The sequence below is a fragment of the Bombus vancouverensis genome, unplaced genomic scaffold, assembly GCF_051014615.1.
Source record: "Bombus vancouverensis nearcticus unplaced genomic scaffold, iyBomVanc1_principal scaffold0036, whole genome shotgun sequence".
Classification (NCBI taxonomy): domain Eukaryota; kingdom Metazoa; phylum Arthropoda; class Insecta; order Hymenoptera; family Apidae; genus Bombus; species Bombus vancouverensis.
This window is the reverse complement of record NW_027468927.1, coordinates 547,104-570,755: the sequence shown is the minus strand read 5'-3', so window position 1 is coordinate 570,755 and position 23,652 is coordinate 547,104. Positions and strand designations below refer to the sequence as shown.

Here is a 23,652-nt window from a genome sequence, read left to right as displayed (position 1 = left end):
TGTTTGTTGGGTTCAAACGAATCCACGGCCAACGAGATAACTCTTTACTAAGCGTAAAAATAATCTTAGGCACAAAATACGATTGACGAAAATGCTCGAGGTGTCACTCTCCAAGGCAATCGCACGAATGCCGGCCTCGTCTGAAATTTTATACGCACTCGTTAGAAGCATCGAGAAAGTTCCGAACGCCGTTGCTAGGCAGTTTCTGCTTGGAGTTTGATTATTGATACAATGTATGTCCCATTGTATCGGCACCTCCGACGTAACCTCACACGTGGCTAGGCCCGCTCTCGAGGCCGCATGCCGCCACAATCTCACTTCTCGGAAAACCCATACAACTACTCCAGACCTCCGTTAGGCAAAACGCTTATCTCGTGAGCGTGGCTACGTTCGGCGACCAATTGTCACCTCGAACCCAATCTCGCTATCACAAATTTTAAACAATTACAGCTATAATAAAATCTAGACTAAAGTACTAGAGGATATTCCCAAAATTTCCAAGGAAAGGCTTCGGCTTTCCTTTCATCTCCGACATATATATTATTTCTGGCATATATATTTCGGGTTCACATTATGATTAGGGTTAGGTGCGTGTAACGAATCTTCATTTGTATTAGCCATTGTTGTTATGTAACAGAGAAGATATTTACTAGTACAAATATGATTATTACAGAATTTGACAAGTAGCCGTAGTAATTAGATACTCGAGATGCTAATGACAATAATCCTACGTTCAATAACGAATCCGCGGTCAGCGGAATAACAAAATGCGCTTCCTTCCAAAGTCCAAGTTGTACTCAACTTGCTTGTCTACGGTACAAGTATTACTAAACTAACTGTTGCGTCGCATGGAGCAGCGGAACCCCAGCCAACGCTACCTGGCGGCCAGCGGCCCACCTACCTGCTTCCAGACCCCCAATAAACTCAATGACCGGCCATAAAACGTCACCTTCTAGCTAAATTGTTTCCAGATGTGTGTCGAGCAATCTAGTTGTCTAGAAGCATTTCGGTTTATGTCCGGATTAGCAAAATCCTTGAGTTTGTTATGCTATTAAAAAAGGCTCGGAAAAGGCAGGTAGTCACCGAACGAGAAAACCCAACACATAAACATAGGATAGAAACGACTGGTTTTCCCCAGCAATAAAATCACCCCGGACACTGGTGAGAAATTCCTCATGTCCTGCTTCTTTAGCGGGGTCACGACCAATCGGCATCAAGCTTTCCTTCGGGGAAAACTAAGAGGGAGTCAGTCAGCAGTCGGTCAGTGAGTCAGTCAGGCAGCCAGTCAGTCAGTCAGCAACCTCGGGAAGTCTCAGTTCGCAGCAACGATTCGCGCTTACGCTCTCGCCCTCTCATCCCCTGATCTTACGTTCTAACCGAGTCCAACCGTATCCCGGTTGCTGTTAATTCACCACTCAGTGTATACACAGTGTCTTAATAAAACACAACTGAAAACCCGTTACAGCAGTGTGCACTTCAATTAACCACCTCTATTAGCATAAACGCAATAGGGGATCGATCATCTCGCGGCGTCGATTGAACAATCGTAACAGGAATTTACGACTCCTGTTGGTGCGCTTCTACACGATCGTGTCTCCCCGCGAGTGAAAGAACATTTTGGTCCTTCGAGCCGGATACGTGTCAGTGAAAGAGTGCACCCCCAGTTACCACGCAACATGAAGGTAAGCTCGCTCAAATTGTCGAAATCCCTCATGGCTCCCCCTCAGGAAGAGCGCGTCCGGCAATTGCTGCGGAAACGCGATGGATTCAGACAAGAATTAGAAGCGTTTCGCACATTGCTCAACAATCACGAGGAAGGGACTCCCGTGCATGCTATTCAGCGTAATTTGCAAGACTTAGAGGGAGAGTTTGCATCGTTCAAAAAGGGCCAATGCGAATTAGACGACAGAGACTAGGGTCAAACACTGAAGGACCGGGTTGACCTACAACAGAAGTTCTACACCATCGCCGGACAGGCGTCCGCCATCCTTGAGGAGGCAAACAAGCAAGCAGAACCAACCACCACAAATCTTGCAACAAAGCCATCGGACATGTCATTGCCGGAACCCGTCGATTTGCCTAGAATTCAGCTACCCACCTTTTCTGGAGCCTACGAAGATTGGCCGGGGTTCGCGGATCAATTTCGCTCCACGGTCCACGATAACCCCCGCATAGACGACTGCAAGCGACTGATGTATCTCCGTTCTTGCCTAAAGCATGGGGCAGCTCTAGCGATCGCGTCATTAAGCAATGCGGCAGCTAACTACGCAGTCGCCTGGGAAATATTAGAACGACGTTATAACAGACCAGCCAAAATTGTCGAGAGACACTTGCAGGAGATATTTGACGCAGCCTCCTCATCACGGATAGCACATCGCGATTTGCAGTCCTACACGACCAAGTTGGAAGCTCATTACAAAGCCTTGGCCGCCATCGGACAACCAACCGCAGATGCCCTGCTTTTGCACCTATGTACCGCCAACCTTGATCGGGAAACCGATTCAATATGGAAGGAAAAGATAAGGTCCACACCATTCCCCACGTTCCCGGACTTCTTGCAATTCTTGAACGATCGCTGTCAGGTCATAGAACCTGCAAGAACGACACGCCCACCACGAGGGCAGGCATTTGTCACGTCACGATCACCGCCACTCTGTCCAATCTGCCATGGACCACACAAAATTTGGCGCTGCAACACCTTTAGGACGAAGACGATCGACGAACGGATTCTAGCCGCCGAGGAAATCTCAGCGTGTACGAATTGCCTGCTACCAGGACACAAATTGCAACACTGCACCTCTGGCTCTTGCCGCATATGTGATCAACGCCATCACACGCTCCTACATCGATCAGACGCGCCAATGAGCAATCAGACGCCTCCCACCACGCCCCCAAGCACAAGGAAAGCTCCGTCATACCATCCAAATAATCCATCATCCAACTCGCAACGACAAAACAGACAATGACTAAGACGGGCAGGCGCAACAAGGGAGACCAACTCACGGACCATAACCCCATCCAACGACCTGTTAACCACTGCACGCGTCAATATCCTAAACCACAAAATCCAACCAGTGCGCTGTCGAGCCCTGTTAGATACCGGTTCCACTATGAATTTCATAACTGAGCGGCTTGCAAACTCATTAAAACTTCCCCAATATCAATGTTCGGTGCCAATCGGAGCCCTTGACACCCTATCAGTCACTTCAAGGCGTTACATTACAGCCACGATCACATCCTCTGACCAAGCCTACCGACGCACATTGACGTTCCTAATCCTCCCAACAATCTCGACACTGATCCCAGACCAATTCATAGATCGTTCCGCAATCACGATACCTAAGAATGTCCCGCTAGCCGATCCAGCATTCCATGTCCCATCCCCGATTGATATTTTGTTGGGCTCAGGGCCCACCGTTGCCTCATTGTGTGTCGGACAGATAAATCTTAACCCATCAACCGGCCCCGATCTGCGCCTGCAAAAAACGCGATTCGGGTGGGTCATCGGGGGGAGCCCACCTTCCCCAGGACCTGCCAGGGTCTTTCATGCCTCCACAACGGAACTAGAGACGGACCTCACCCGCTTTTGGGAACTCGACGAGGGACCTCAGATAAAACACTTATCGGAGGCGGATCGACGATGTGAGGAGCATTTTCAAAATCACGTCCAACGCACCAGCGATGGGCGATACATCGTCGCACTCCCCTTTAACGACAAAATCTCGTCACTCGGATCATCCAAGGCAATGGCGATGAAACGACTCGCCTCTCTCCAGCAGCAATTCAGACGAAATCAACAGTTCGAAACAGCGTATCGGGCGGTCATTCAGGAGTATCTGGACTTGGGCCACATGACCAAGGTTGCATCACGCCACGAACCGGAGAACGACTATTACTTGCCACACCACGGCGTCGTTAAGGACTCGAGCACATCCACAAAACTTCGCGTTGTGTTTGACGGATCCGCACCCAGTACCACCGGCGTCTCGTTGAACGACACCCTTTATACAGGTCCGAAGCTGCAAGAGGATTTGTTCGATATCCTCTTGAGATTCCGATCTCACCAGTACGTCCTCACCGGCGATGTCGAGAAAATGTACCGACAATTCCTCGTGCGTCCGGTCGATCGAAGATTTCAGCAAATTTTATGGCGCAATTCCGACGGCGAGTTGGAAACATATCAGATCAACACCGTCACGTTCGGACTGTCTGCAGCACCCTATCTAGCCATCCGGTGTCTCAGACAATTGGCAAGCGATGAAGGGCACCGATTCCCGCGAGCTTCATCGGTATTGTTACGGGACTTTTACGTCGACGACGCTCTCACCGGAGCGGATACGATAGGCGAAGCGCTGTCAATCCGCACAGAACTCACCGAACTCCTCCAACTAGCCGGTTTAAAAATCAGAAAATGGGCGTCCAACAACCGGACACTACTCAACGGACTATCTGACCCGGACATAAATCAGAAGCTACAGCTGGGCGAGCTTCAACCCTTAAAAACACTTGGGGTCTTCTGGAAGTCCTCCGATGATTCACTCATTTATTCGGTTGACGCCAAGGCAGACATTCCCCGCGTTACGAAGCGATCGATCAGCTCCGTAATCGCTCGAATCTACGATCCTCTGGGGCTGCTCGCGCCAGTGATCGTCCGCGCGAAAATCCTGCTTCAGCGAGTCTGGGCAGTGAAAGCCGAGTGGGACGAATCTCTCCCATCAGATCTCCATTCAGAGTGGGACAGGTATTATTCTCAATTGCCACTCTTGAACAATATTACATTCCCACGCAAGGCGATCATTGACTCCGCAACTGAGATCGAAATGCACGGCTTTTGCGACGCCAGCGAGAAGGCCTACGGCGCATGCGTCTATCTCCGAACCGTTAATCCGGACGGCCGCGTACGGACCCAGCTGCTAACCGCGAAGTCAAAAGTAGCCCCGCTAAAATCCCAAACCATTCCGCGGCTCGAGCTGAGCGGAGCCTTCCTTCTTACGTCCCTGATGGCTACCATACATCAAGCCTTATCACACAGCATCACTCGTATGGTCTATTGGACCGACTCCGCCATCGTTCTCCACTGGCTAACCACGTCACCCCACACACTCAAGACGTTTGTCGCCAACAGGGTCTCCGAGATCCAAAGAAAAACCAGCATCGGCAGTCGGCGTCATGTCCCCACCCACGACAATCCCGCGGATCTAATATCGCGAGGCCAAACACCCGAAGAATTTCTCCGCCCGACCATTTGGCAGCACGGTCCAGAATGGCTCCAACAATCGGAAGATTCCTGGCCGACCTGGACCCCAATACCACAAACGGAGTTGTTAGAACAAAAAACGGCAACTTGTCTATCCGCGGCTCCCGCCGATTGCAGCCTGTTGGAACGGTACTCCTCCTGGCCTAAGCTAATTCGGATCGTCGCTCGTTGCCTCCGTTGGAGGCAGAAACAGAACCGAATGACACCCTTGACCGCAACGGAATTACACATCGCTCACGACAAATTAATCATACTATTACAAGGCATCCATTTCCCCGAGGAAATCCGTACGCTCCGAATGAACCGGAACGCAGCGTTAACAAGGAAACTCACGCGACTCAATCCTTTCATTGACCAGAAAGGAATCCTGCGAGTCGGGGGTCGACTCAGGCATTCGTCGATGACTTTCGGTCAAAAACACCCAATACTGCTACCCAAAGCATCCGTCACAGCTCGGATTATCGAGCATACACACCAGATTCACCTGCACTCCGGGACACAGGCTACGTTGTACGCTGTCAGACAACGATATTGGCCCGTCGACGGCCGAAGTCAAGTCTGGCGCACGATCAAGAACTGCGTCCGCTGCTGCCGCGCCCATCCACCGTCAGTAGAATACATAATGGGTGATTTGCCGGAAGCGCGAGTGACAGAGTCTCGACCATTCGCGAATGTCGGCGTGGACTATTGTGGACCCTTCTACATAAAGGAGACAAGAGATCGTAACCGCCGACAGGTCAAGGTGTACGTTGCGATCTTCGTATGCCTAGCCGTGAAGGCGGTACACATGGAGCTCGTTGGCGATCTCACGAGCGAAACCTTTATCGCCGCTCTTCGTAGATTCATCGCTCGGCGAGGGTTTTGCTCGACAATCCATTCGGACAATGGTACAAATTTCGTCGGGGCAAAGAACGACTTACGGGAACTGTATGACCTTCTACACTCGGACGATCACCACTCAAAAGTACAAGCATTCCTCGCAGACAAACACATAGAATGGCGCTTCATACCCCCTCAGTCTCCACACTTCGGGGGACTATGGGAGGCAGCGGTGAAATCCTTTAAGCATCACTTCAGACGCGTCGCAGGTCATGAATTGCTCACTTTCGAGCAATTCAATACACTGATCATAGAGATCGAAGCCGTCCTCAACTCCCGACCATTAACACCCATATCCACGGATCCCAAGGATCTCCTCGTTCTCACTCCTGGTCACTTCCTCATCGGTGAATCACTAATGAGTGTGCGTGAGCGAGATTTCAGGGACACTCCCTCCAACCGACTCTCCAGATGGCAGCATATCCAAAAGATGAAACAGCATTTTTGGAAACGCTGGCACAAGGAGTACCTCAACCAATTAAACAACCGCAGCAAATGGACCAAGGGTGGACATAACATACACGAAGGCGCAATCGTCCTGCTCAGAGAAGACAACGTTCCCTCGATGTGCTGGCCCTTGGGACGGGTAGTCAAGGTCCATCCCGGAGCCGATGGCGTAATCCGAACAGCGACTGTGCAGACTTCATCGAACCTCCTGGACCGCGGCGTCAAGCGGCTGGTCCCCCTGCCATTCCAATCAGATCCAGAAGCGCCCGGACAATCGCTGACCTCGAAGGAGGCAGAGCACACCCCCATCGAACCCACAGGCAGAATTTGATCGGTGCCCTCTCAACGGGGGGAGGATGTTGCGTCGCATGGAGCAGCGGAACCCCAGCCAACGCTACCTGGCGGCCAGCGGCCCACCTACCTGCTTCCAGACCCGCAATAAACTCAATGACCGGCCATAAAACGTCACCTTCTAGCTAAATTGTTTCCAGATGTGTGTCGAGCAATCTAGTTGTCTAGAAGCATTTCGGTTTATGTCCGGATTAGCAAAATCCTTGAGTTTGTTATGCTATTAAAAAAGGCTCGGAAAAGGCAGGTAGTCACCGAACGAGAAAACCCAACACATAAACATAGGATAGAAACGACTGGTTTTCCCCAGCAATAAAATCACCCCGGACACTGGTGAGAAATTCCTCATGTCCTGCTTCTTTAGCGGGGTCACGACCAATCGGCATCAAGCTTTCCTTCGGGGAAAACTAAGAGGGAGTCAGTCAGCAGTCGGTCAGTGAGTCAGTCAGGCAGCCAGTCAGTCAGTCAGCAACCTCGGGAAGTCTCAGTTCGCAGCAACGATTCGCGCTTACGCTCTCGCCCTCTCATCCCCTGATCTTACGTTCTAACCGAGTCCAACCGTATCCCGGTTGCTGTTAATTCACCACTCAGTGTATACACAGTGTCTTAATAAAACACAACTGAAAACCCGTTACAGCAGTGTGCACTTCAATTAACCACCTCTATTAGCCTAAACGCAATAGGGGATCGATCATCTCGCGGCGTCGATTGAACAATCGTAACAGGAATTTACGACTCCTGTTGATGCGCTTCTACACGATCGTGTCTCCCCGCGAGTGAAAGAACACTAACTTTTTGTTAAAACGTAGAATATTCACCAAGCGTAAAGACACTATGTAACTCGCTACTGAGACATCACGAGAGAGAATGACTTTCCGTCAGGGTGATGCTGCAGAGGAAAACTGTGATGGGGTGTGTCTAAGGACACGAGGTCATCGGATTCGTCGAGAAAAGCCCTTGTTCGGAAAGTGAGGGAAATTGACGTTGCTGTCAATTGGTCAATTTCCATGTTGGTATCGAGAAAAGGATGCTAGCCGCCCTTGAGGGAAAGTTGCTAGTGGGAAGCGTCGTTCGTGAAAAAAATACATTTCCCCTATCTTCACGTAGTTGGGACAAAACTGTTTGTCTGTTTGAAGGACTTTAGTAAACTAAATCTTAAAATTTATAACGGGTTCTCAAGCTTGCTGAACATGTACTGTGGAGATGCATCGACATCTGGTAATCATTTTAGCCGGAGAATAGGGTCTGCGTGTGGCGAGCCACGGGACAGAAACCGTTGGAATGTTTTCTGTCGAGTGCCGCTACAATTATTTCTTTTAAGGAGAGCTATAGAATTTCTCTATACCTCTGTTAGAGAAAGCGTTCATCCCTTGACCGCGGCTACATTCGGCGACTGATTGTCGCCTCGAGCCCAAATTCATTATCACAAATCTCGAACAAATACAATCGGATTGAATAACGACAATTGCTTAATTGCGGCTATAGTAGAATCTAGATTAATGTGTTAAGGGGTTTTCCCAAATTCCAAAGGGAAGGCTTCGGTGTCCTTTTATCTCCGACATATACATATAAATGTGATATAAATTATATCGTGTTTGGCCTCATTTTAATCAGAAAAATCTCACAAAAAAGTCAGTAAAAATTTAATTAAAAAAAATTAAACATAAGGTTTAACCATTGACTGATGGATAATTAGTATTCTTTCATGGACGATTGAATTCGGATCATTTTACACTACTCAACCGTCGAACTTAGTGGCGTGTTAAAGGGAACGCTAGGGCCCTGTAGGTTGATTTCCCCCCAGTAACGGGAATGACGACCGATTAATTGCGATCAATCATACAAAAAATATAACGAATTGATTATAAAAATAGTATGCTAATAAATAATTGATATTGTTTTACGAAAAGAATAACTGTTAGCATTTTATGCAAGCGTTGGATGAAAAAGGCCGACATTGTTTGACCGATATGTATCTTATTAAGCCGACTCTCACACCTTTTCCTGTTTCGCTTGCGCTGTCTTCTCTAAGTAATTCACTACTGTACAAAACTCTACTGTAATTCATCGCAAAGGAGACACGATTTTCGAACAACTATGAAGACAATACGTGTATGTGACTTTACGTATAAATGTTCGTGAAGATGAACGATGTGCATACGTCCACCTAAATGTATGAAATTTTACTCAGGTGGCTACACCTTTTAGGCCAAACGGTGTTCCATTGAATTCATAGTGAAAACGGGTTGTAGAAAAAACAGCTGGACGTCTCTGTTTCGAAGAAAAGTTGTGCCATTGTAGATTTTGGACTCGTGCTTGAAAGATTATCTCATCAGGTTATTTATATTACATAACTTGTGCTGTTTGGTTGGTTGGTTGGTTGGTTGGTAGACAAGTAATATGAACTTTATGCGCATAATTAATTTATGGTGTTACTGGTTTATTTAATCAACTATGTTATATCCGTTGTTTTCTATGATATCCGTTGCGTTATCATAGAAAGAGACTGGATTTGATTAGGAAAAGAAAACCAAGCTGTTTATGTTTCTTCCATCCAAAATCTTTTACAACGACCAGAACGTACAGCAATTAGTATGGTTTCACCTTCTTTGTCTTTTTAACGTGAAAGTAAATATTCACTTAAACCACGAATGACATAATGGATTAGACGTATGTAATGAATATTCGGTATCGAGTTTGCTATATGTTAACAAATTTATTACATCGTCATCCGTGGAATAAAAATTGGAATAAATATAAATAGCCGTTTTGTGCAAACGGCGGCCATAGAGTGTGGAAAGTAAAAACTACTGCAGGAATCAGTGTAATAGATGCATAGATAATTGGTGCGTTAAATCTATTGTGCAGTTCATGAATTATAGCGCACAGTACTAGTGTATAATGTACATGAAATTACACTTACGTGCTAGACAACAATTTATAAGTAGTACGTGATTCAGCAATAGTCTATTGACTTTCAAACAAGCGTACTTGAATGTATAACGAATAACCACGACATTGACATACGCTGTAATGCTAAAAGTATATTTTTAACACGATGTACATGACCATAAATTATTAAGAAAAGTAGGAAGAATTGGAAAAAATTTAAAAAAGCCAACACCACACGGAGTTCCCAAGCGGTCACCCATCTAAGTACTATCCGTGCCCTACGTTGCTTAACTTTCGTGATCGGACGAGAACGAGTGCACTCAACGTGGTATGAGAGTTGGCTGAAGTGAGTAATTTTGTTACTTGCTCTTAATATTCAGGAAAAAAGAAGTGGTCAGTTGACTGTAGACCTCCGAGCAGGACGGACCTCTCAGTACGCGCGTCAAAGTAGACAAACATTCATTAAAGTAGAAGGAATAAGTGACAAAAAGTGAAAAATATTGCATTGACATCATCTCTATAAATACAAATAAGAATAAAAATAAAATAAAATAAAATAAGACAAAATAAAATTGTATAAAAAGATAGAAGTTACCGATAATGAAGCCAAAAGCAACGAAACGGAACCCACCGTGGACCCAATAAAAAAAGCCATCAAGAGAAAAATAATCACACAAAAAACAGCCAAAAAAATCAAGAATAGTTTAAGACTTTCCGCTCAAAAGACGCGGAAACTCAACCCACAACCAAACCTGGTTGCCAGGACGAAAAGACTAGTAAACATCCTATGAAACACAGTTATAGATTATCACTCCAGCCAAGAAGAAAAGGCTAAAGAAATGAAAAACATGAAGCCCGTAAGAGCTACCTCGCCTCCAGCAATCATAACAAAAAACAGATTCAGTATACTACAATCTGAACCAGAGTGTTATGCCGGGCGACCCTCTGCCTGGCCCAGGTCACTCACCGCGGGCCAGACGGACACCAGATGTCCGCTCTTCCGTACGGCGTACCCTCGATAGCCTTAAGTATCTTCCATAAATCTCAGGAATTTCCTAGTAGAGGTCCTTCAAACCAAACAAACATCTGTTTCCGAAGAATTTCTAAAGACTCTTGTCTACCACGGCTTGACAAGGGAAAGTTAGTTTTTCTCACCTATTGTTACGACCGTTCGCGGAGAGACGCGGTCGCGAGGAAAACGCGTCAGCGAGAGGCGTAAATTCTCGCTACGATTCGGTGAATCGACGCCGCGAAGTAGTCGTTCCCCTGTTTCGGTTAAGATAACAGAGGTGGTTGATTGAATATGACACAGTAGTAAGTTATATTTCACCGTTTATTCCACAACTTATAACGAGGATAGTTACACTGGTGCGTGTGTACGAGATGATTGAGTGACTGATCTGCGGGTGTATCTACCCGCTCGAAGGATGTTGACCGTTCGAAGGATGTGAAATCAGTACCGTCTTGGGAGACGATGATGTGTCGGAGGAAAGCTAAGGATGGGTGTGTCTAGCGCACGGGACCATCGGATTTGTTGGTGCCGATGTTGTTTAGGAGAGTGAGGGAATAGGCTTCGTTTTTAATTGGTTAAACGAAGGGTCTTAACCGCCCTCGAGAGAAATTGGTTAGTGGGAGGAAAGTTGCAGCGTGCGTGAGAAAAACCAACTTTCCTTAGTTAAGCCGTGGTAGACAATAGTCTTTGGAAATTCTTCCGAACCAGATGTTTGCTTTGTTTGAAGGACCTTTCCTAGGAAATCTATGAGATTTATGGAAGGTTCTTGAAACTGTGGAGGATACGCTGCGAGTATCCGAAGACATCTGGTTGCCATATTGCCCGCGGTGTGTGGCCTGGGCTAGGTAGAGTGTTACGCGACGTAACACCTATGCTGCAACTTTCCTCCCACTAACCACTTTCTCTCGAGGGCGGTTAAGACCCTTCGTTTAACCAATTAACAACGAAGCCAATTCCCTCATTCTCCTAACTAAAATCGTCACCAACAAATCCGATGTTCCCGTGCGCTAGACACACCCATCCTTAGCTTTCCTCCGACACAGCATCGTCACTCAACTTCACTTCTTCTACATCGTTGGAAAAGTCAACTACTAAGTCTATCGCTAATGCCCATCGGGGCAGTCTAAGCTTAACGCGAAAGTCGGTCTCGGTATTGTCGAGCCTACATTTCCTCTCCTAAATATCTTATAGTGCTACGTCCACTAATACACTAAATCCAATTATAAGAGCCCTGCTCTAACGTACATATATATCTTATCTTTGTGCGATAAGTGATTATCTATCTATCTATGCTCATCAGTGTAATCTAAGTGTTGGAAATATATAATTTATAATTCTGTGAATCACAGTGTTGTACAAATTCAATCACCCCTATTATCTCAACGGAAATCAGGGGATCGATCAATTCGTGGTGTCGATTGTTATAATCGTAACGGGAATTTACGACTCCCGTTGACGTCTCTCCTAGCGACTACGTCTCCCCGCGATTGGTCGAAGAAACACGGAGTCTCATCCACAACCGGGACCATCAAACTACTCTACTTCGAGCTCAACGCTAGAACAAATAAAAAAGAAAAACGAAACATTACGAGGCAAAATAGGAAAACTCAGTCCCACCATACCACCAAAACAATCAACACTGCAGGGGCGACAGACCCCATCGTACAACCCAGGAGGCCCAGCGCCACCAGCATCGCCAAGGGGGGACCGAGCACCGGACGGACGCCCCACCAGATACACCGCAGAGGGGCGTACGAACGCTCCATCCACTACAAGGGATAACAAACCGCCGCCTATCAACATAACGCTACAAGACCCAAAGGACACGGTAACGCTCATAGAGAAAGTAGCGGGCATCAATCAGTTCCATATTAAAAGAATACACTCAGGTAAACATGCACTCTACCTCCGAAACCTACCCGATTTCCACAGAGCAAAACAAATACTCCTCTCAGCTAACACAACCTTTTACACGTACACACCCAAAACAGAGAAACACCATACATACTTGTTAAAAGGTTTAGACAATAGTTACACCGAAACAGAAATACTCACAGACCTACAAGCCTTGCAAATAGACGACGTAAAATTCACAAAAGTCACACGATTCACGACAAAAAGATCAAGGGAGAACAATATATTGCTCCCAATTTACATAATACAAGTATCCCCCGACAGTGGTATAAGTAACTTGTTAAAAGATAACCAGTCGAGTTCAAACTTTCCGACTGTCCCCCGACTAGTATAAATAAACAAACGAAATGACGACCGAGAGAGTTCAGCGATCGCAGCATAAGCATACAGACGCATCATACGTGTATACGGAGTTTGTTGACACGCGCGTATTTATTTCGTAAGACTTATTATACCTGGACTTGTGCTTTGTGTCGAATTAATAACTGTAATAAATTGCTTGGTGGGCTCTCAATGCAAAGCAACGAGTAGCCGCCTGCCTTGAAAAAGCATTCGATATAGTAAGAATTTTAGGCCTTATATACAAAATATGTACTTCTTTGGGCAATAAACGTTATAATTAAAATTAAAAAAGCACTCGTTTTCGTCTGATCACGAAAGTTAAGCACGCAACGCTAGGCACGGATGGTACTTAGATGGTTGACCGCTTGGGAACTCCGTGTTGTATTGGTTTTTTTATTTTTCCAATTTTTTTTTTTGTTTGCTTTTCTTAATAATCTATCTTTAATAATCTATCTTTAATAATCTATAATATAAGCATCGAAAAAAAGAAATGTTTTAGTACTACGCGACTATTACCATACATTATATCATTCTCACATTTACATACATCTGTTTTTTTAATATTCTTTTTTCCTGAATTTTTTTTTTTAAGATGTTTATTAAACCCAAGATACAATTTTAAATACATGTTGGTATTCACAATAAACGGTGAATTTATGTAATGATATCTTAGGCAAAGGTGCCGATATGCAACGGTACGACGTAGCCATGCTATAATATGTGTCGGCGCTTTACATTTTTCGTGTTTAATATAATTTTTTGGTTTAAGCTGCTGGAGGAGCGGAGCTTCTATGTGATTTTGTTTTTATTTGTTTTTCCTGTCCTGAAAACTGGGTCGCAAGACAGGACGCTTCGGTAGTATATTTTTGGGCGCTGTGAAATTTTGGGGAGGGGTGGGATGAGGGGGAGGGGGAGGGGGATGTTAAATAGGTTTCTTTTAAAAGAAAGAGAATTACAATAATTACAATGTTTGCACCTGTGTTGTACGGGGGCAGAATTGAGTTTTATAGGTTTAATGGATTTTCTCTCTTATTTTATTATGGATTCAGTATCCACCAATATTTTTTTGTATTTTTTCTATGTTTGTCTTTAGTGTCTTTCAGAGGGAGGGCCATGTTGTATCTCCATCTAGCGTCTGCGGTCTGTCTGTTTATGTTTTCTTCGTAAAGTATAGTTTTGATCCCTATTTTTCTTTTTATGTGATAAATTATTGGAATATTATTTTGGTCCTGGAGGTAGTTTTTTTCTTCAAGGTATAGGAAAGCTTCTGGCGGGATGTAGCCTGTTGTCAGAGTGCTTTTTTAATATGCGTCATTTGGAAATAAGCAACTGAAGATTAAACTATTTTCTTTTATCTTTGCCGCTTGCGCGAAGTGGTTTCTTATTAGCTTTAGGATGTGACAGTCTATGCGGTGAATGTTGACTAGGTCGTATATTATTTTGTTTTTTTACATATCTTTTGAATCCGCTATATTCGGATCTGTAAGTACTCAAGCAAGCCCTGATGAATTTTCTTTCGAAGATGCGAATTTTTTCCATTTGGGAGGCTGATATGTTGTACCAGATTGGGTAGCCGTAGGTTATGATCGATCTGATTAGTGCTTGATAGCATAGAATTTTTACTTTGCTGTCGAGATGTTTGGAGTGGAATAGTTTTCTTATTTTCCAGAATGCTTTATTGGCCTTAGTAAGTTGCATTTCGGTGTGCTGCTTGTAGTTTAATTTATAGTCTATGTTTACTCCTAGGTATTTTACGCAATGTTTGTGTGGTATGAGAGCCCCTTTGTCTGTTTTTTCTCTTAGTTGAAAATTTTTGCAGTATTCTCTTTCTGTTGGGCCGATTTCACTTGACTTGGGTCTAAACAGTATGGTTTCGCATTTGCTTATGTTGATTTTTAGTTTCCATGCGTGGTAATAGTCGTTTATTTTCTCAAAAAGTTCTTGGAGTTCCGTTTTTATTGTTTTGGTTTTGCGGCCTGTTACGTAGATGATTAGGTCGTCTGCGAAGGCTATGGGGCGTTTATGGGTGGATGTATTGAGATCAAAGAGATTTAGTAAGTCACTGTTGTAAATACTGAAAAGTAACGGGGAATTTCCTGTACCTTGTTGTAGACCGTTTTTTTATGGAGAATTCTTTGCTTGATGAGTGTGAACCTTCGGTCATTACGAATGTTCTGCTTGTGATCATGTCCCAGACTATTTTAATCAGGTGTTTAGGAAATTTTTTTTTGATCAATTTGTATATGAGACCTGGGATCCAGACTGTGTCGAAAGCTTCTTCGAGATCTATTAAGCAGGCGGCTACACGTTGTTTTGCGTTTAGAGCCCAGCAGATGTCCGACGTAAGTTTGTTTATTGCGTGAATTGTGGAGTGTTTGTGCCGGAAGCCAAATTGATTTTCTGGGATTATGTCATTTTTTGTGCAGACGGAGGTTAGGGGGTTGTTTATAATTATTTCAAATACTTTGCTTATGTTGGGGAGGAGACTTATGGGTCGTAGGTTTGCGGGCGATGAGCCATCTTTATCTTTTTTTGTAATAGCTATCAATTTGGCTTTTTTCCATTTTCTGGGGAAATACGTGTTGTTTAGTGCATTGTTGAAGAATACTGTGTAGTACCATCTTATTTTGTTCGGCAGGCGCTTGAGTAAAATGTTTGGGATGCCGTCGAAGCCGGAGGATTTTTTGTTGTTTAGTTTGGAGAAGATTGTGTTTAGTTGAATGTAATTTGTGAAGTAGCTTATTTCTGGATCTGGTTGTTTGGGGTTGTCTGCGGTGTTTTCGTTTGGGAATGTGCAGACTGTTTTGTTTAGCGTGTTGTCTTGTTCCAATTCATTTTTGAGTTTGTTTGTTTCGACGATGATAATTCTGTTTAGTTGTTCTCGGCCCATGTGTTCGTTTTGCGTGTGTATTTTGGAAAAGTGGGTGCCAATAATGTCTATTTTTTCTATTGTTTTAGATATTATGAAGTTACCCTCGGTGTCTTTGATGGTGTTGTATATCGTTATACCTGCTTCTTGGATGAGGGAGGCATTTTCTGGGGGCAATTTGAGAGGTGGGATGGGGTTTTGTTCTTTTGCTCTAAAGATTTGATTTATTTGTGGGAACATGTTTGCTGAGTCGTTTTTGGAGATGTTTTTTATTTTGTTTGTCCAGTAATGGTTTATAGAATTTGCGAATTCTTGTTTCAATTACGCTTTTAGTCTGTATAGTAGGTACTTTAGGAATTCTAATTCTTCTCTTTTGTCGTAAGAATAGTTAAATTTTATATTGTTTATTTTGGAGAGTATGTAGCTTTTATCTCGGTGTAGATCTTTTATTTTATTGTTGATATAGGGCTCGCATGAATTTTTTTGTTTTATGATTGGCACGGATTTTTGGAGAGCGATTTGTGTATGTTTTTCTATTTCGTCTATGAATGAGTCGATTTGTCTATTTGTTAGGTTGACGTTGTTGTCGATCTTTAGGTCGCAGTTTTGTTCAAGTATGTTTTGGAACTTTTTCCAGTCTGTCTTTTTGTAATTGTACCTGGGTGTCTCGGTCTGAATTTCGAGTGTTAGGAAATCAGATGTGTTTTTGTTTACGTGAAATACTAGGGCGTTATGGTCACTGTCGTAGGCTAAGGTTTTGAGGGTGTTGTTTGGACGTAGGTTTTGGAATTTTAGTCGCGCATCTGCTAGGCATATGTCCAGGTATGAGCCTCCTTTTGGGTAAGAGGGTAGCTCGGAACTGTATAAATTTGTTTTGTAGTGGATGCTTTTATTGTCTAGCCAGTTTCTAATGAAGTTGCCTCTCGTGTTGTTTATTTCGTTTTTCCAGCTTGTATGCTTTGCCTTAAGGTCTCCTGCTATTATATAGTAGTTTTCCGGTTTGTTGAGCTGTAAGAGTTCGAAAAGATTATTGAATTCGTAGTTAAAGTCTTTCTGGTTTTCGTAGGTTGCGTGGGCTGCAGTGATGAATAAATTTTCCTTATTGCTTATTTTTATTTTTATGATCATTGTTTCTCAATATTGTTATCAATAAGAATTGTTTTGTATTTTATAGGGTTTTTTATGAGGATCGCTGTTCCTCCTCCTTGACTGGCGTTCGGTCTGTCGTGTCTTATCATGGAGTAGTTTTTGAAGTGTACATTGTGTCTTTTGTTTAGTTTTGTTTCTGAGATGAGTACCATATCGGGGGCTTCTTTATTTATTAGGGTTAGCATACTGTATCTTTTTTGGTTTGAAATTAAAGAGTTAGCATTTATTGTAATTATTTTCAGATGCTTTAGGTTAAATTTACGTGTTTTTTGCTGTAATTGTTGGTTTAGTGGATTTTGGTTATTCGTCATCTGTACTATTGAAAGTGCTGAAGATGGCGTCGAACCTTTCTTCGTGCGTTGATAGTGTATTTTTTATTTCATTTAATTGCATTTGTTGTTCTTTTAATGCTTGGAGAATAGCTTTTTTAAAGTCTTCGATAACGTTTATAATGTTTAGATGGGGGGAGTTATCGATTGTAATTGAGCTTTGGCTTGAGCGCGGATCTAAGTTTGTTAATTGTGATGTGTTTTCGATTATTTGATTTAATTTTGTTTGTTGTTTCACTACGTCAGAGAACTTCAGTTCTGGGACGTATTTACGGCGTATTTGGGCAATTCGTTTTATCTTTGTTTCTTTGTCTTTCTTGATTTTATCGGCTAGCTTTTTACGAAGCTCTACGAGTTTGGGGCAACTTTTGTATGACGCGGGGTGTCCGTAGTTTTTGCAGTTAACGCAGAATATTTTGTCTTTGGTTACTGTGTTTTCTCTTTTTATTTTGCAGCCGCCTGGACCATGGGGCTCAGTGCATTTAACACAGCGGTAGTTTAGGTTACAGTTTTGTGCTGTGAGACCTAATCGCTGGCATTTGTGGCATTGAGTTATGTCATCATTTTTTAAAATTATTTTTTCCCATTTTATTCTGAAGTAGTTAAAATGGTTAACTTTTAACAAGTTACTTATACCACTGTCGGGGGATACTTGTATTATGTAAATTGGGAGCAATATATTGTTCTCCCTTGATCTTTTTGTCGTGAATCGTGTGACTTTTGTGAATTTTACGTCGTCTATTTGCAAGGCTTGTAGGTCTGTGAGTATTTCTGTTTCGGTGTAACTATTGTCTAAACCTTTTAACAAGTATGTATGGTGTTTCTCTGTTTTGGGTGTGTACGTGTAAAAGGTTGTGTTAGCTGAGAGGAGTATTTGTTTTGCTCTGTGGAAATCGGGTAGGTTTCGGAGGTAGAGTGCATGTTTACCTGAGTGTATTCTTTTAATATGGAACTGATTGATGCCCGCTACTTTCTCTATGAGCGTTACCGTGTCCTTTGGGTCTTGTAGCGTTATGTTGATAGGCGGCGGTTTGTTATCCCTTGTAGTGGATGGAGCGTTCGTACGCCCCTCTGCGGTGTATCTGGTGGGGCGTCCGTCCGGTGCTCGGTCCCCCCTTGGCGATGCTGGTGGCGCTGGGCCTCCTGGGTTGTACGATGGGGTCTGTCGCCCCTGCAGTGTTGATTGTTTTGGTGGTATGGTGGGACTGAGTTTTCCTATTTTGCCTCGTAATGTTTCGTTTTTCTTTTTTATTTGTTCTAGCGTTGAGCTCGAAGTAGAGTAGTTTGATGGTCCCGGTTGTGGATGAGACTCCGTGTTTCTTCGACCAATCGCGGGGAGACGTAGTCGCTAGGAGAGACGTCAACGGGAGTCGTAAATTCCCGTTACGATTATAACAATCGACACCACGAATTGATCGATCCCCTGATTTCCGTTGAGATAATAGGGGTGATTGAATTTGTATAACACTGTGATTCACAGAATTATAAATTATATATTTCCAACACTTAGATTACACTGATGAGCATAGATAGATAGATAATCACTTATCGCACAAAGATAAGATATATATGTACGTTAGAGCAGGGCTCTTATAATTGGATTTAATGTATTAGTGGACGTAGCACTATAAGATATTTAGGAGAGGAAATGTAGGCTCGACAATACCGAGACCGACTTTCGCGTTAAGCTTAGACTGCCCCGATGGGCATTAGCGATAGACTTAGTAGTTGACTTTTCCAACGATGTAGAAGAAGTGAAGTTGAGTGACGATGCTGTGTCGGAGGAAAGCTAAGGATGGGTGTGTCTAGCGCACGGGAACATCGGATTTGTTGGTGACGATTTTAGTTAGGAGAATGAGGGAATTGGCTTCGTTGTTAATTGGTTAAACGAAGGGTCTTAACCGCCCTCGAGAGAAAGTGGTTAGTGGGAGGAAAGTTGCAGCATAGGTGTTACGTCGCGTAACACTCTACCTAGCCCAGGCCACACACCGCGGGCAATATGGCAACCAGATGTCTTCGGATACTCGCAGCGTATCCTCCACAGTTTCAAGAACCTTCCATAAATCTCATAGATTTCCTAGGAAAGGTCCTTCAAACAAAGCAAACATCTGGTTCGGAAGAATTTCCAAAGACTATTGTCTACCACGGCTTAACTAAGGAAAGTTGGTTTTTCTCACGCACGCTGCAACTTTCCTCCCACTAACCAATTTCTCTCGAGGGCGGTTAAGACCCTTCGTTTAACCAATTAAAAACGAAGCCTATTCCCTCACTCTCCTAAACAACATCGGCACCAACAAATCCGATGGTCCCGTGCGCTAGACACACCCATCCTTAGCTTTCCTCCGACACATCATCGTCTCCCAAGACGGTACTGATTTCACATCCTTCGAACGGTCAACATCCTTCGAGCGGGTAGATACACCCGCAGATCAGTCACTCAATCATCTCGTACACACGCACCAGTGTAACTATCCTCGTTATAAGTTGTGGAATAAACGGTGAAATATAACTTACTACTGTGTCATATTCAATCAACCACCTCTGTTATCTTAACCGAAACAGGGGAACGACTACTTCGCGGCGTCGATTCACCGAATCGTAGCGAGAATTTACGCCTCTCGCTGACGCGTTTTCCTCGCGACCGCGTCTCTCCGCGAACGGTCGTAACAATAGGTGAGAAAAACTAACTTTCCCTTGTCAAGCCGTGGTAGACAAGAGTCTTTAGAAATTCTTCGGAAACAGATGTTTGTTTGGTTTGAAGGACCTCTACTAGGAAATTCCTGAGATTTATGGAAGATACTTAAGGCTATCGAGGGTACGCCGTACGGAAGAGCGGACATCTGGTGTCCGTCTGGCCCGCGGTGAGTGACCTGGGCCAGGCAGAGGGTCGCCCGGCATAACACTCTGGTTCAGATTGTAGTATACTGAATCTGTTTTTTGTTATGATTGCTGGAGGCGAGGTAGCTCTTACGGGCTTCATGTTTTTCATTTCTTTAGCCTTTTCTTCTTGGCTGGAGTGATAATCTATAACTGTGTTTCATAGGATGTTTACTAGTCTTTTCGTCCTGGCAACCAGGTTTGGTTGTGGGTTGAGTTTCCGCGTCTTTTGAGCGGAAAGTCTTAAACTATTCTTGATTTTTTTGGCTGTTTTTTGTGTGATTATTTTTCTCTTGATGGCTTTTTTTATTGGGTCCACGGTGGGTTCCGTTTCGTTGCTTTTGGCTTCATTATCGGTAACTTCTATCTTTTTATACAATTTTATTTTGTCTTATTTTATTTTATTTTATTTTTATTCTTATTTGTATTTATAGAGATGATGTCAATGCAATATTTTTCACTTTTTGTCACTTATTCCTTCTACTTTAATGAATGTTTGTCTACTTTGACGCGCGTACTGAGAGGTCCGTCCTGCTCGGAGGTCTACAGTCAACTGACCACTTCTTTTTTCCTGAATATTAAGAGCAAGTAACAAAATTACTCACTTCAGCCAACTCTCATACCACGTTGAGTGCACTCGTTCTCGTCCGATCACGAAAGTTAAGCAACGTAGGGCACGGATAGTACTTAGATGGGTGACCGCTTGGGAACTCCGTGTGGTGTTGGCTTTTTTAAATTTTTTCCAATTCTTCCTACTTTTCTTAATAATTTATGGTCATGTACATCGTGTTAAAAATATACTTTTAGCATTACAGCGTATGTCAATGTCGTGGTTATTCGTTATACATTCAAGTACGCTTGTTTGAAAGTCAATAGACTATTGCTGAATCACGTACTACTTATAAATTGTTGTCTAGCACGTAAGTGTAATTTCATGTACATTATACACTAGTACTGTGCGCTATAATTCATGAACTGCACAATAGATTTAACGCACCAATTATCTATGCATCTATTACACTGATTCCTGCAGTAGTTTTTACTTTCCACACTCTATGGCCGCCGTTTGCACAAAACGGCTATTTATATTTATTCCAATTTTTATTCCACGGATGACGATGTAATAAATTTGTTAACATATAGCAAACTCGATACCGAATATTCATTACATACGTCTAATCCATTATGTCATTCGTGGTTTAAGTGAATATTTACTTTCACGTTAAAAAGACAAAGAAGGTGAAACCATACTAATTGCTGTACGTTCTGGTCGTTGTAAAAGATTTTGGATGGAAGAAACATAAACAGCTTGGTTTTCTTTTCCTAATCAAATCCAGTCTCTTTCTATGATAACGCAACGGATATCATAGAAAACAACGGATATAACATAGTTGATTAAATAAACCAGTAACACCATAAATTAATTATGCGCATAAAGTTCATATTACTTGTCTACCAACCAACCAACCAACCAACCAAACAGCACAAGTTATGTAATATAAATAACCTGATGAGATAATCTTTCAAGCACGAGTCCAAAATCTACAATGGCACAACTTTTCTTCGAAACAGAGACGTCCAGCTGTTTTTTCTACAACCCGTTTTCACTATGAATTCAATGGAACACCGTTTGGCCTAAAAGGTGTAGCCACCTGAGTAAAATTTCATACATTTAGGTGGACGTATGCACATCGTTCATCTTCACGAACATTTATACGTAAAGTCACATACACGTATTGTCTTCATAGTTGTTCGAAAATCGTGTCTCCTTTGCGATGAATTACAGTAGAGTTTTGTACAGTAGTGAATTACTTAGAGAAGACAGCGCAAGCGAAACAGGAAAAGGTGTGAGAGTCGGCTTAATAAGATACATATCGGTCAAACAATGTCGGCCTTTTTCATCCAACGCTTGCATAAAATGCTAACAGTTATTCTTTTCGTAAAACAATATCAATTATTTATTAGCATACTATTTTTATAATCAATTCGTTATATTTTTTGTATGATTGATCGCAATTAATCGGTCGTCATTCCCGTTACTGGGGGGAAATCAACCTACAGGGCCCTAGCGTTCCCTTTAACACGCCACTAAGTTCGACGGTTGAGTAGTGTAAAATGATCCGAATTCAATCGTCCATGAAAGAATACTAATTATCCATCAGTCAATGGTTAAACCTTATGTTTAATTTTTTTTAATTAAATTTTTACTGACTTTTTTGTGAGATTTTTCTGATTAAAATGAGGCCAAACACGATATAATTTATATCACATTTATATGTATATGTCGGAGATAAAAGGACACCGAAGCCTTCCCTTTGGAATTTGGGAAAACCCCTTAACACATTAATCTAGATTCTACTATAGCCGCAATTAAGCAATTGTCGTTATTCAATCCGATTGTATTTGTTCGAGATTTGTGATAATGAATTTGGGCTCGAGGCGACAATCAGTCGCCGAATGTAGCCGCGGTCAAGGGATGAACGCTTTCTCTAACAGAGGTATAGAGAAATTCTATAGCTCTCCTTAAAAGAAATAATTGTAGCGGCACTCGACAGAAAACATTCCAACGGTTTCTGTCCCGTGGCTCGCCACACGCAGACCCTATTCTCCGGCTAAAATGATTACCAGATGTCGATGCATCTCCACAGTACATGTTCAGCAAGCTTGAGAACCCGTTATAAATTTTAAGATTTAGTTTACTAAAGTCCTTCAAACAGACAAACAGTTTTGTCCCAACTACGTGAAGATAGGGGAAATGTATTTTTTTCACGAACGACGCTTCCCACTAGCAACTTTCCCTCAAGGGCGGCTAGCATCCTTTTCTCGATACCAACATGGAAATTGACCAATTGACAGCAACGTCAATTTCCCTCACTTTCCGAACAAGGGCTTTTCTCGACGAATCCGATGACCTCGTGTCCTTAGACACACCCCATCACAGTTTTCCTCTGCAGCATCACCCTGACGGAAAGTCATTCTCTCTCGTGATGTCTCAGTAGCGAGTTACATAGTGTCTTTACGCTTGGTGAATATTCTACGTTTTAACAAAAAGTTAGTGTTCTTTCACTCGCGGGGAGACACGATCGTGTAGAAGCGCATCAACAGGAGTCGTAAATTCCTGTTACGATTGTTCAATCGACGCCGCGAGATGATCGATCCCCTATTGCGTTTAGGCTAATAGAGGTGGTTAATTGAAGTGCACACTGCTGTAACGGGTTTTCAGTTGTGTTTTATTAAGACACTGTGTATACACTGAGTGGTGAATTAACAGCAACCGGGATACGGTTGGACTCGGTTAGAACGTAAGATCAGGGGATGAGAGGGCGAGAGCGTAAGC

The 23,652-nt window shown here is 43.2% G+C and overlaps 2 protein-coding genes and 2 non-coding genes across 4 annotated transcripts; 3 read left to right on the top strand and 1 right to left on the bottom strand.

The window, feature by feature from the left end:
- The first annotated feature begins 1,676 nt into the window (after positions 1 to 1,676).
- LOC143304452 (uncharacterized) lies at positions 1,677 to 2,966 on the top strand. The gene is made up of 2 exons (XM_076626931.1): positions 1,677 to 1,682; positions 1,932 to 2,966. Exons 1-2 carry the CDS (start codon positions 1,677 to 1,679, stop codon positions 2,964 to 2,966), a joined length of 1,041 nt encoding a protein of 346 aa, XP_076483046.1.
- Positions 2,967 to 3,746: 780 nt separating this feature from the next.
- Positions 3,747 to 6,914, top strand: LOC117164555 (uncharacterized). Its single transcript, XM_033347702.1, has one exon. The coding sequence runs from the start codon at positions 3,747 to 3,749 to the stop codon at positions 6,912 to 6,914; it is 3,168 nt and encodes a 1,055-aa protein (XP_033203593.1).
- Positions 6,915 to 10,046: 3,132 nt separating this feature from the next.
- LOC143304475 (5S ribosomal RNA) lies at positions 10,047 to 10,165 on the bottom strand. Its single transcript, XR_013061137.1, has one exon. It is a non-coding gene; the product is annotated as a 5S ribosomal RNA (ribosomal RNA).
- Positions 10,166 to 20,924: 10,759 nt separating this feature from the next.
- On the top strand, positions 20,925 to 21,043 carry LOC143304474 (5S ribosomal RNA). Its single transcript, XR_013061136.1, has one exon. It is a non-coding gene; the product is annotated as a 5S ribosomal RNA (ribosomal RNA).
- The last annotated feature ends 2,609 nt before the right edge of the window (positions 21,044 to 23,652 follow it).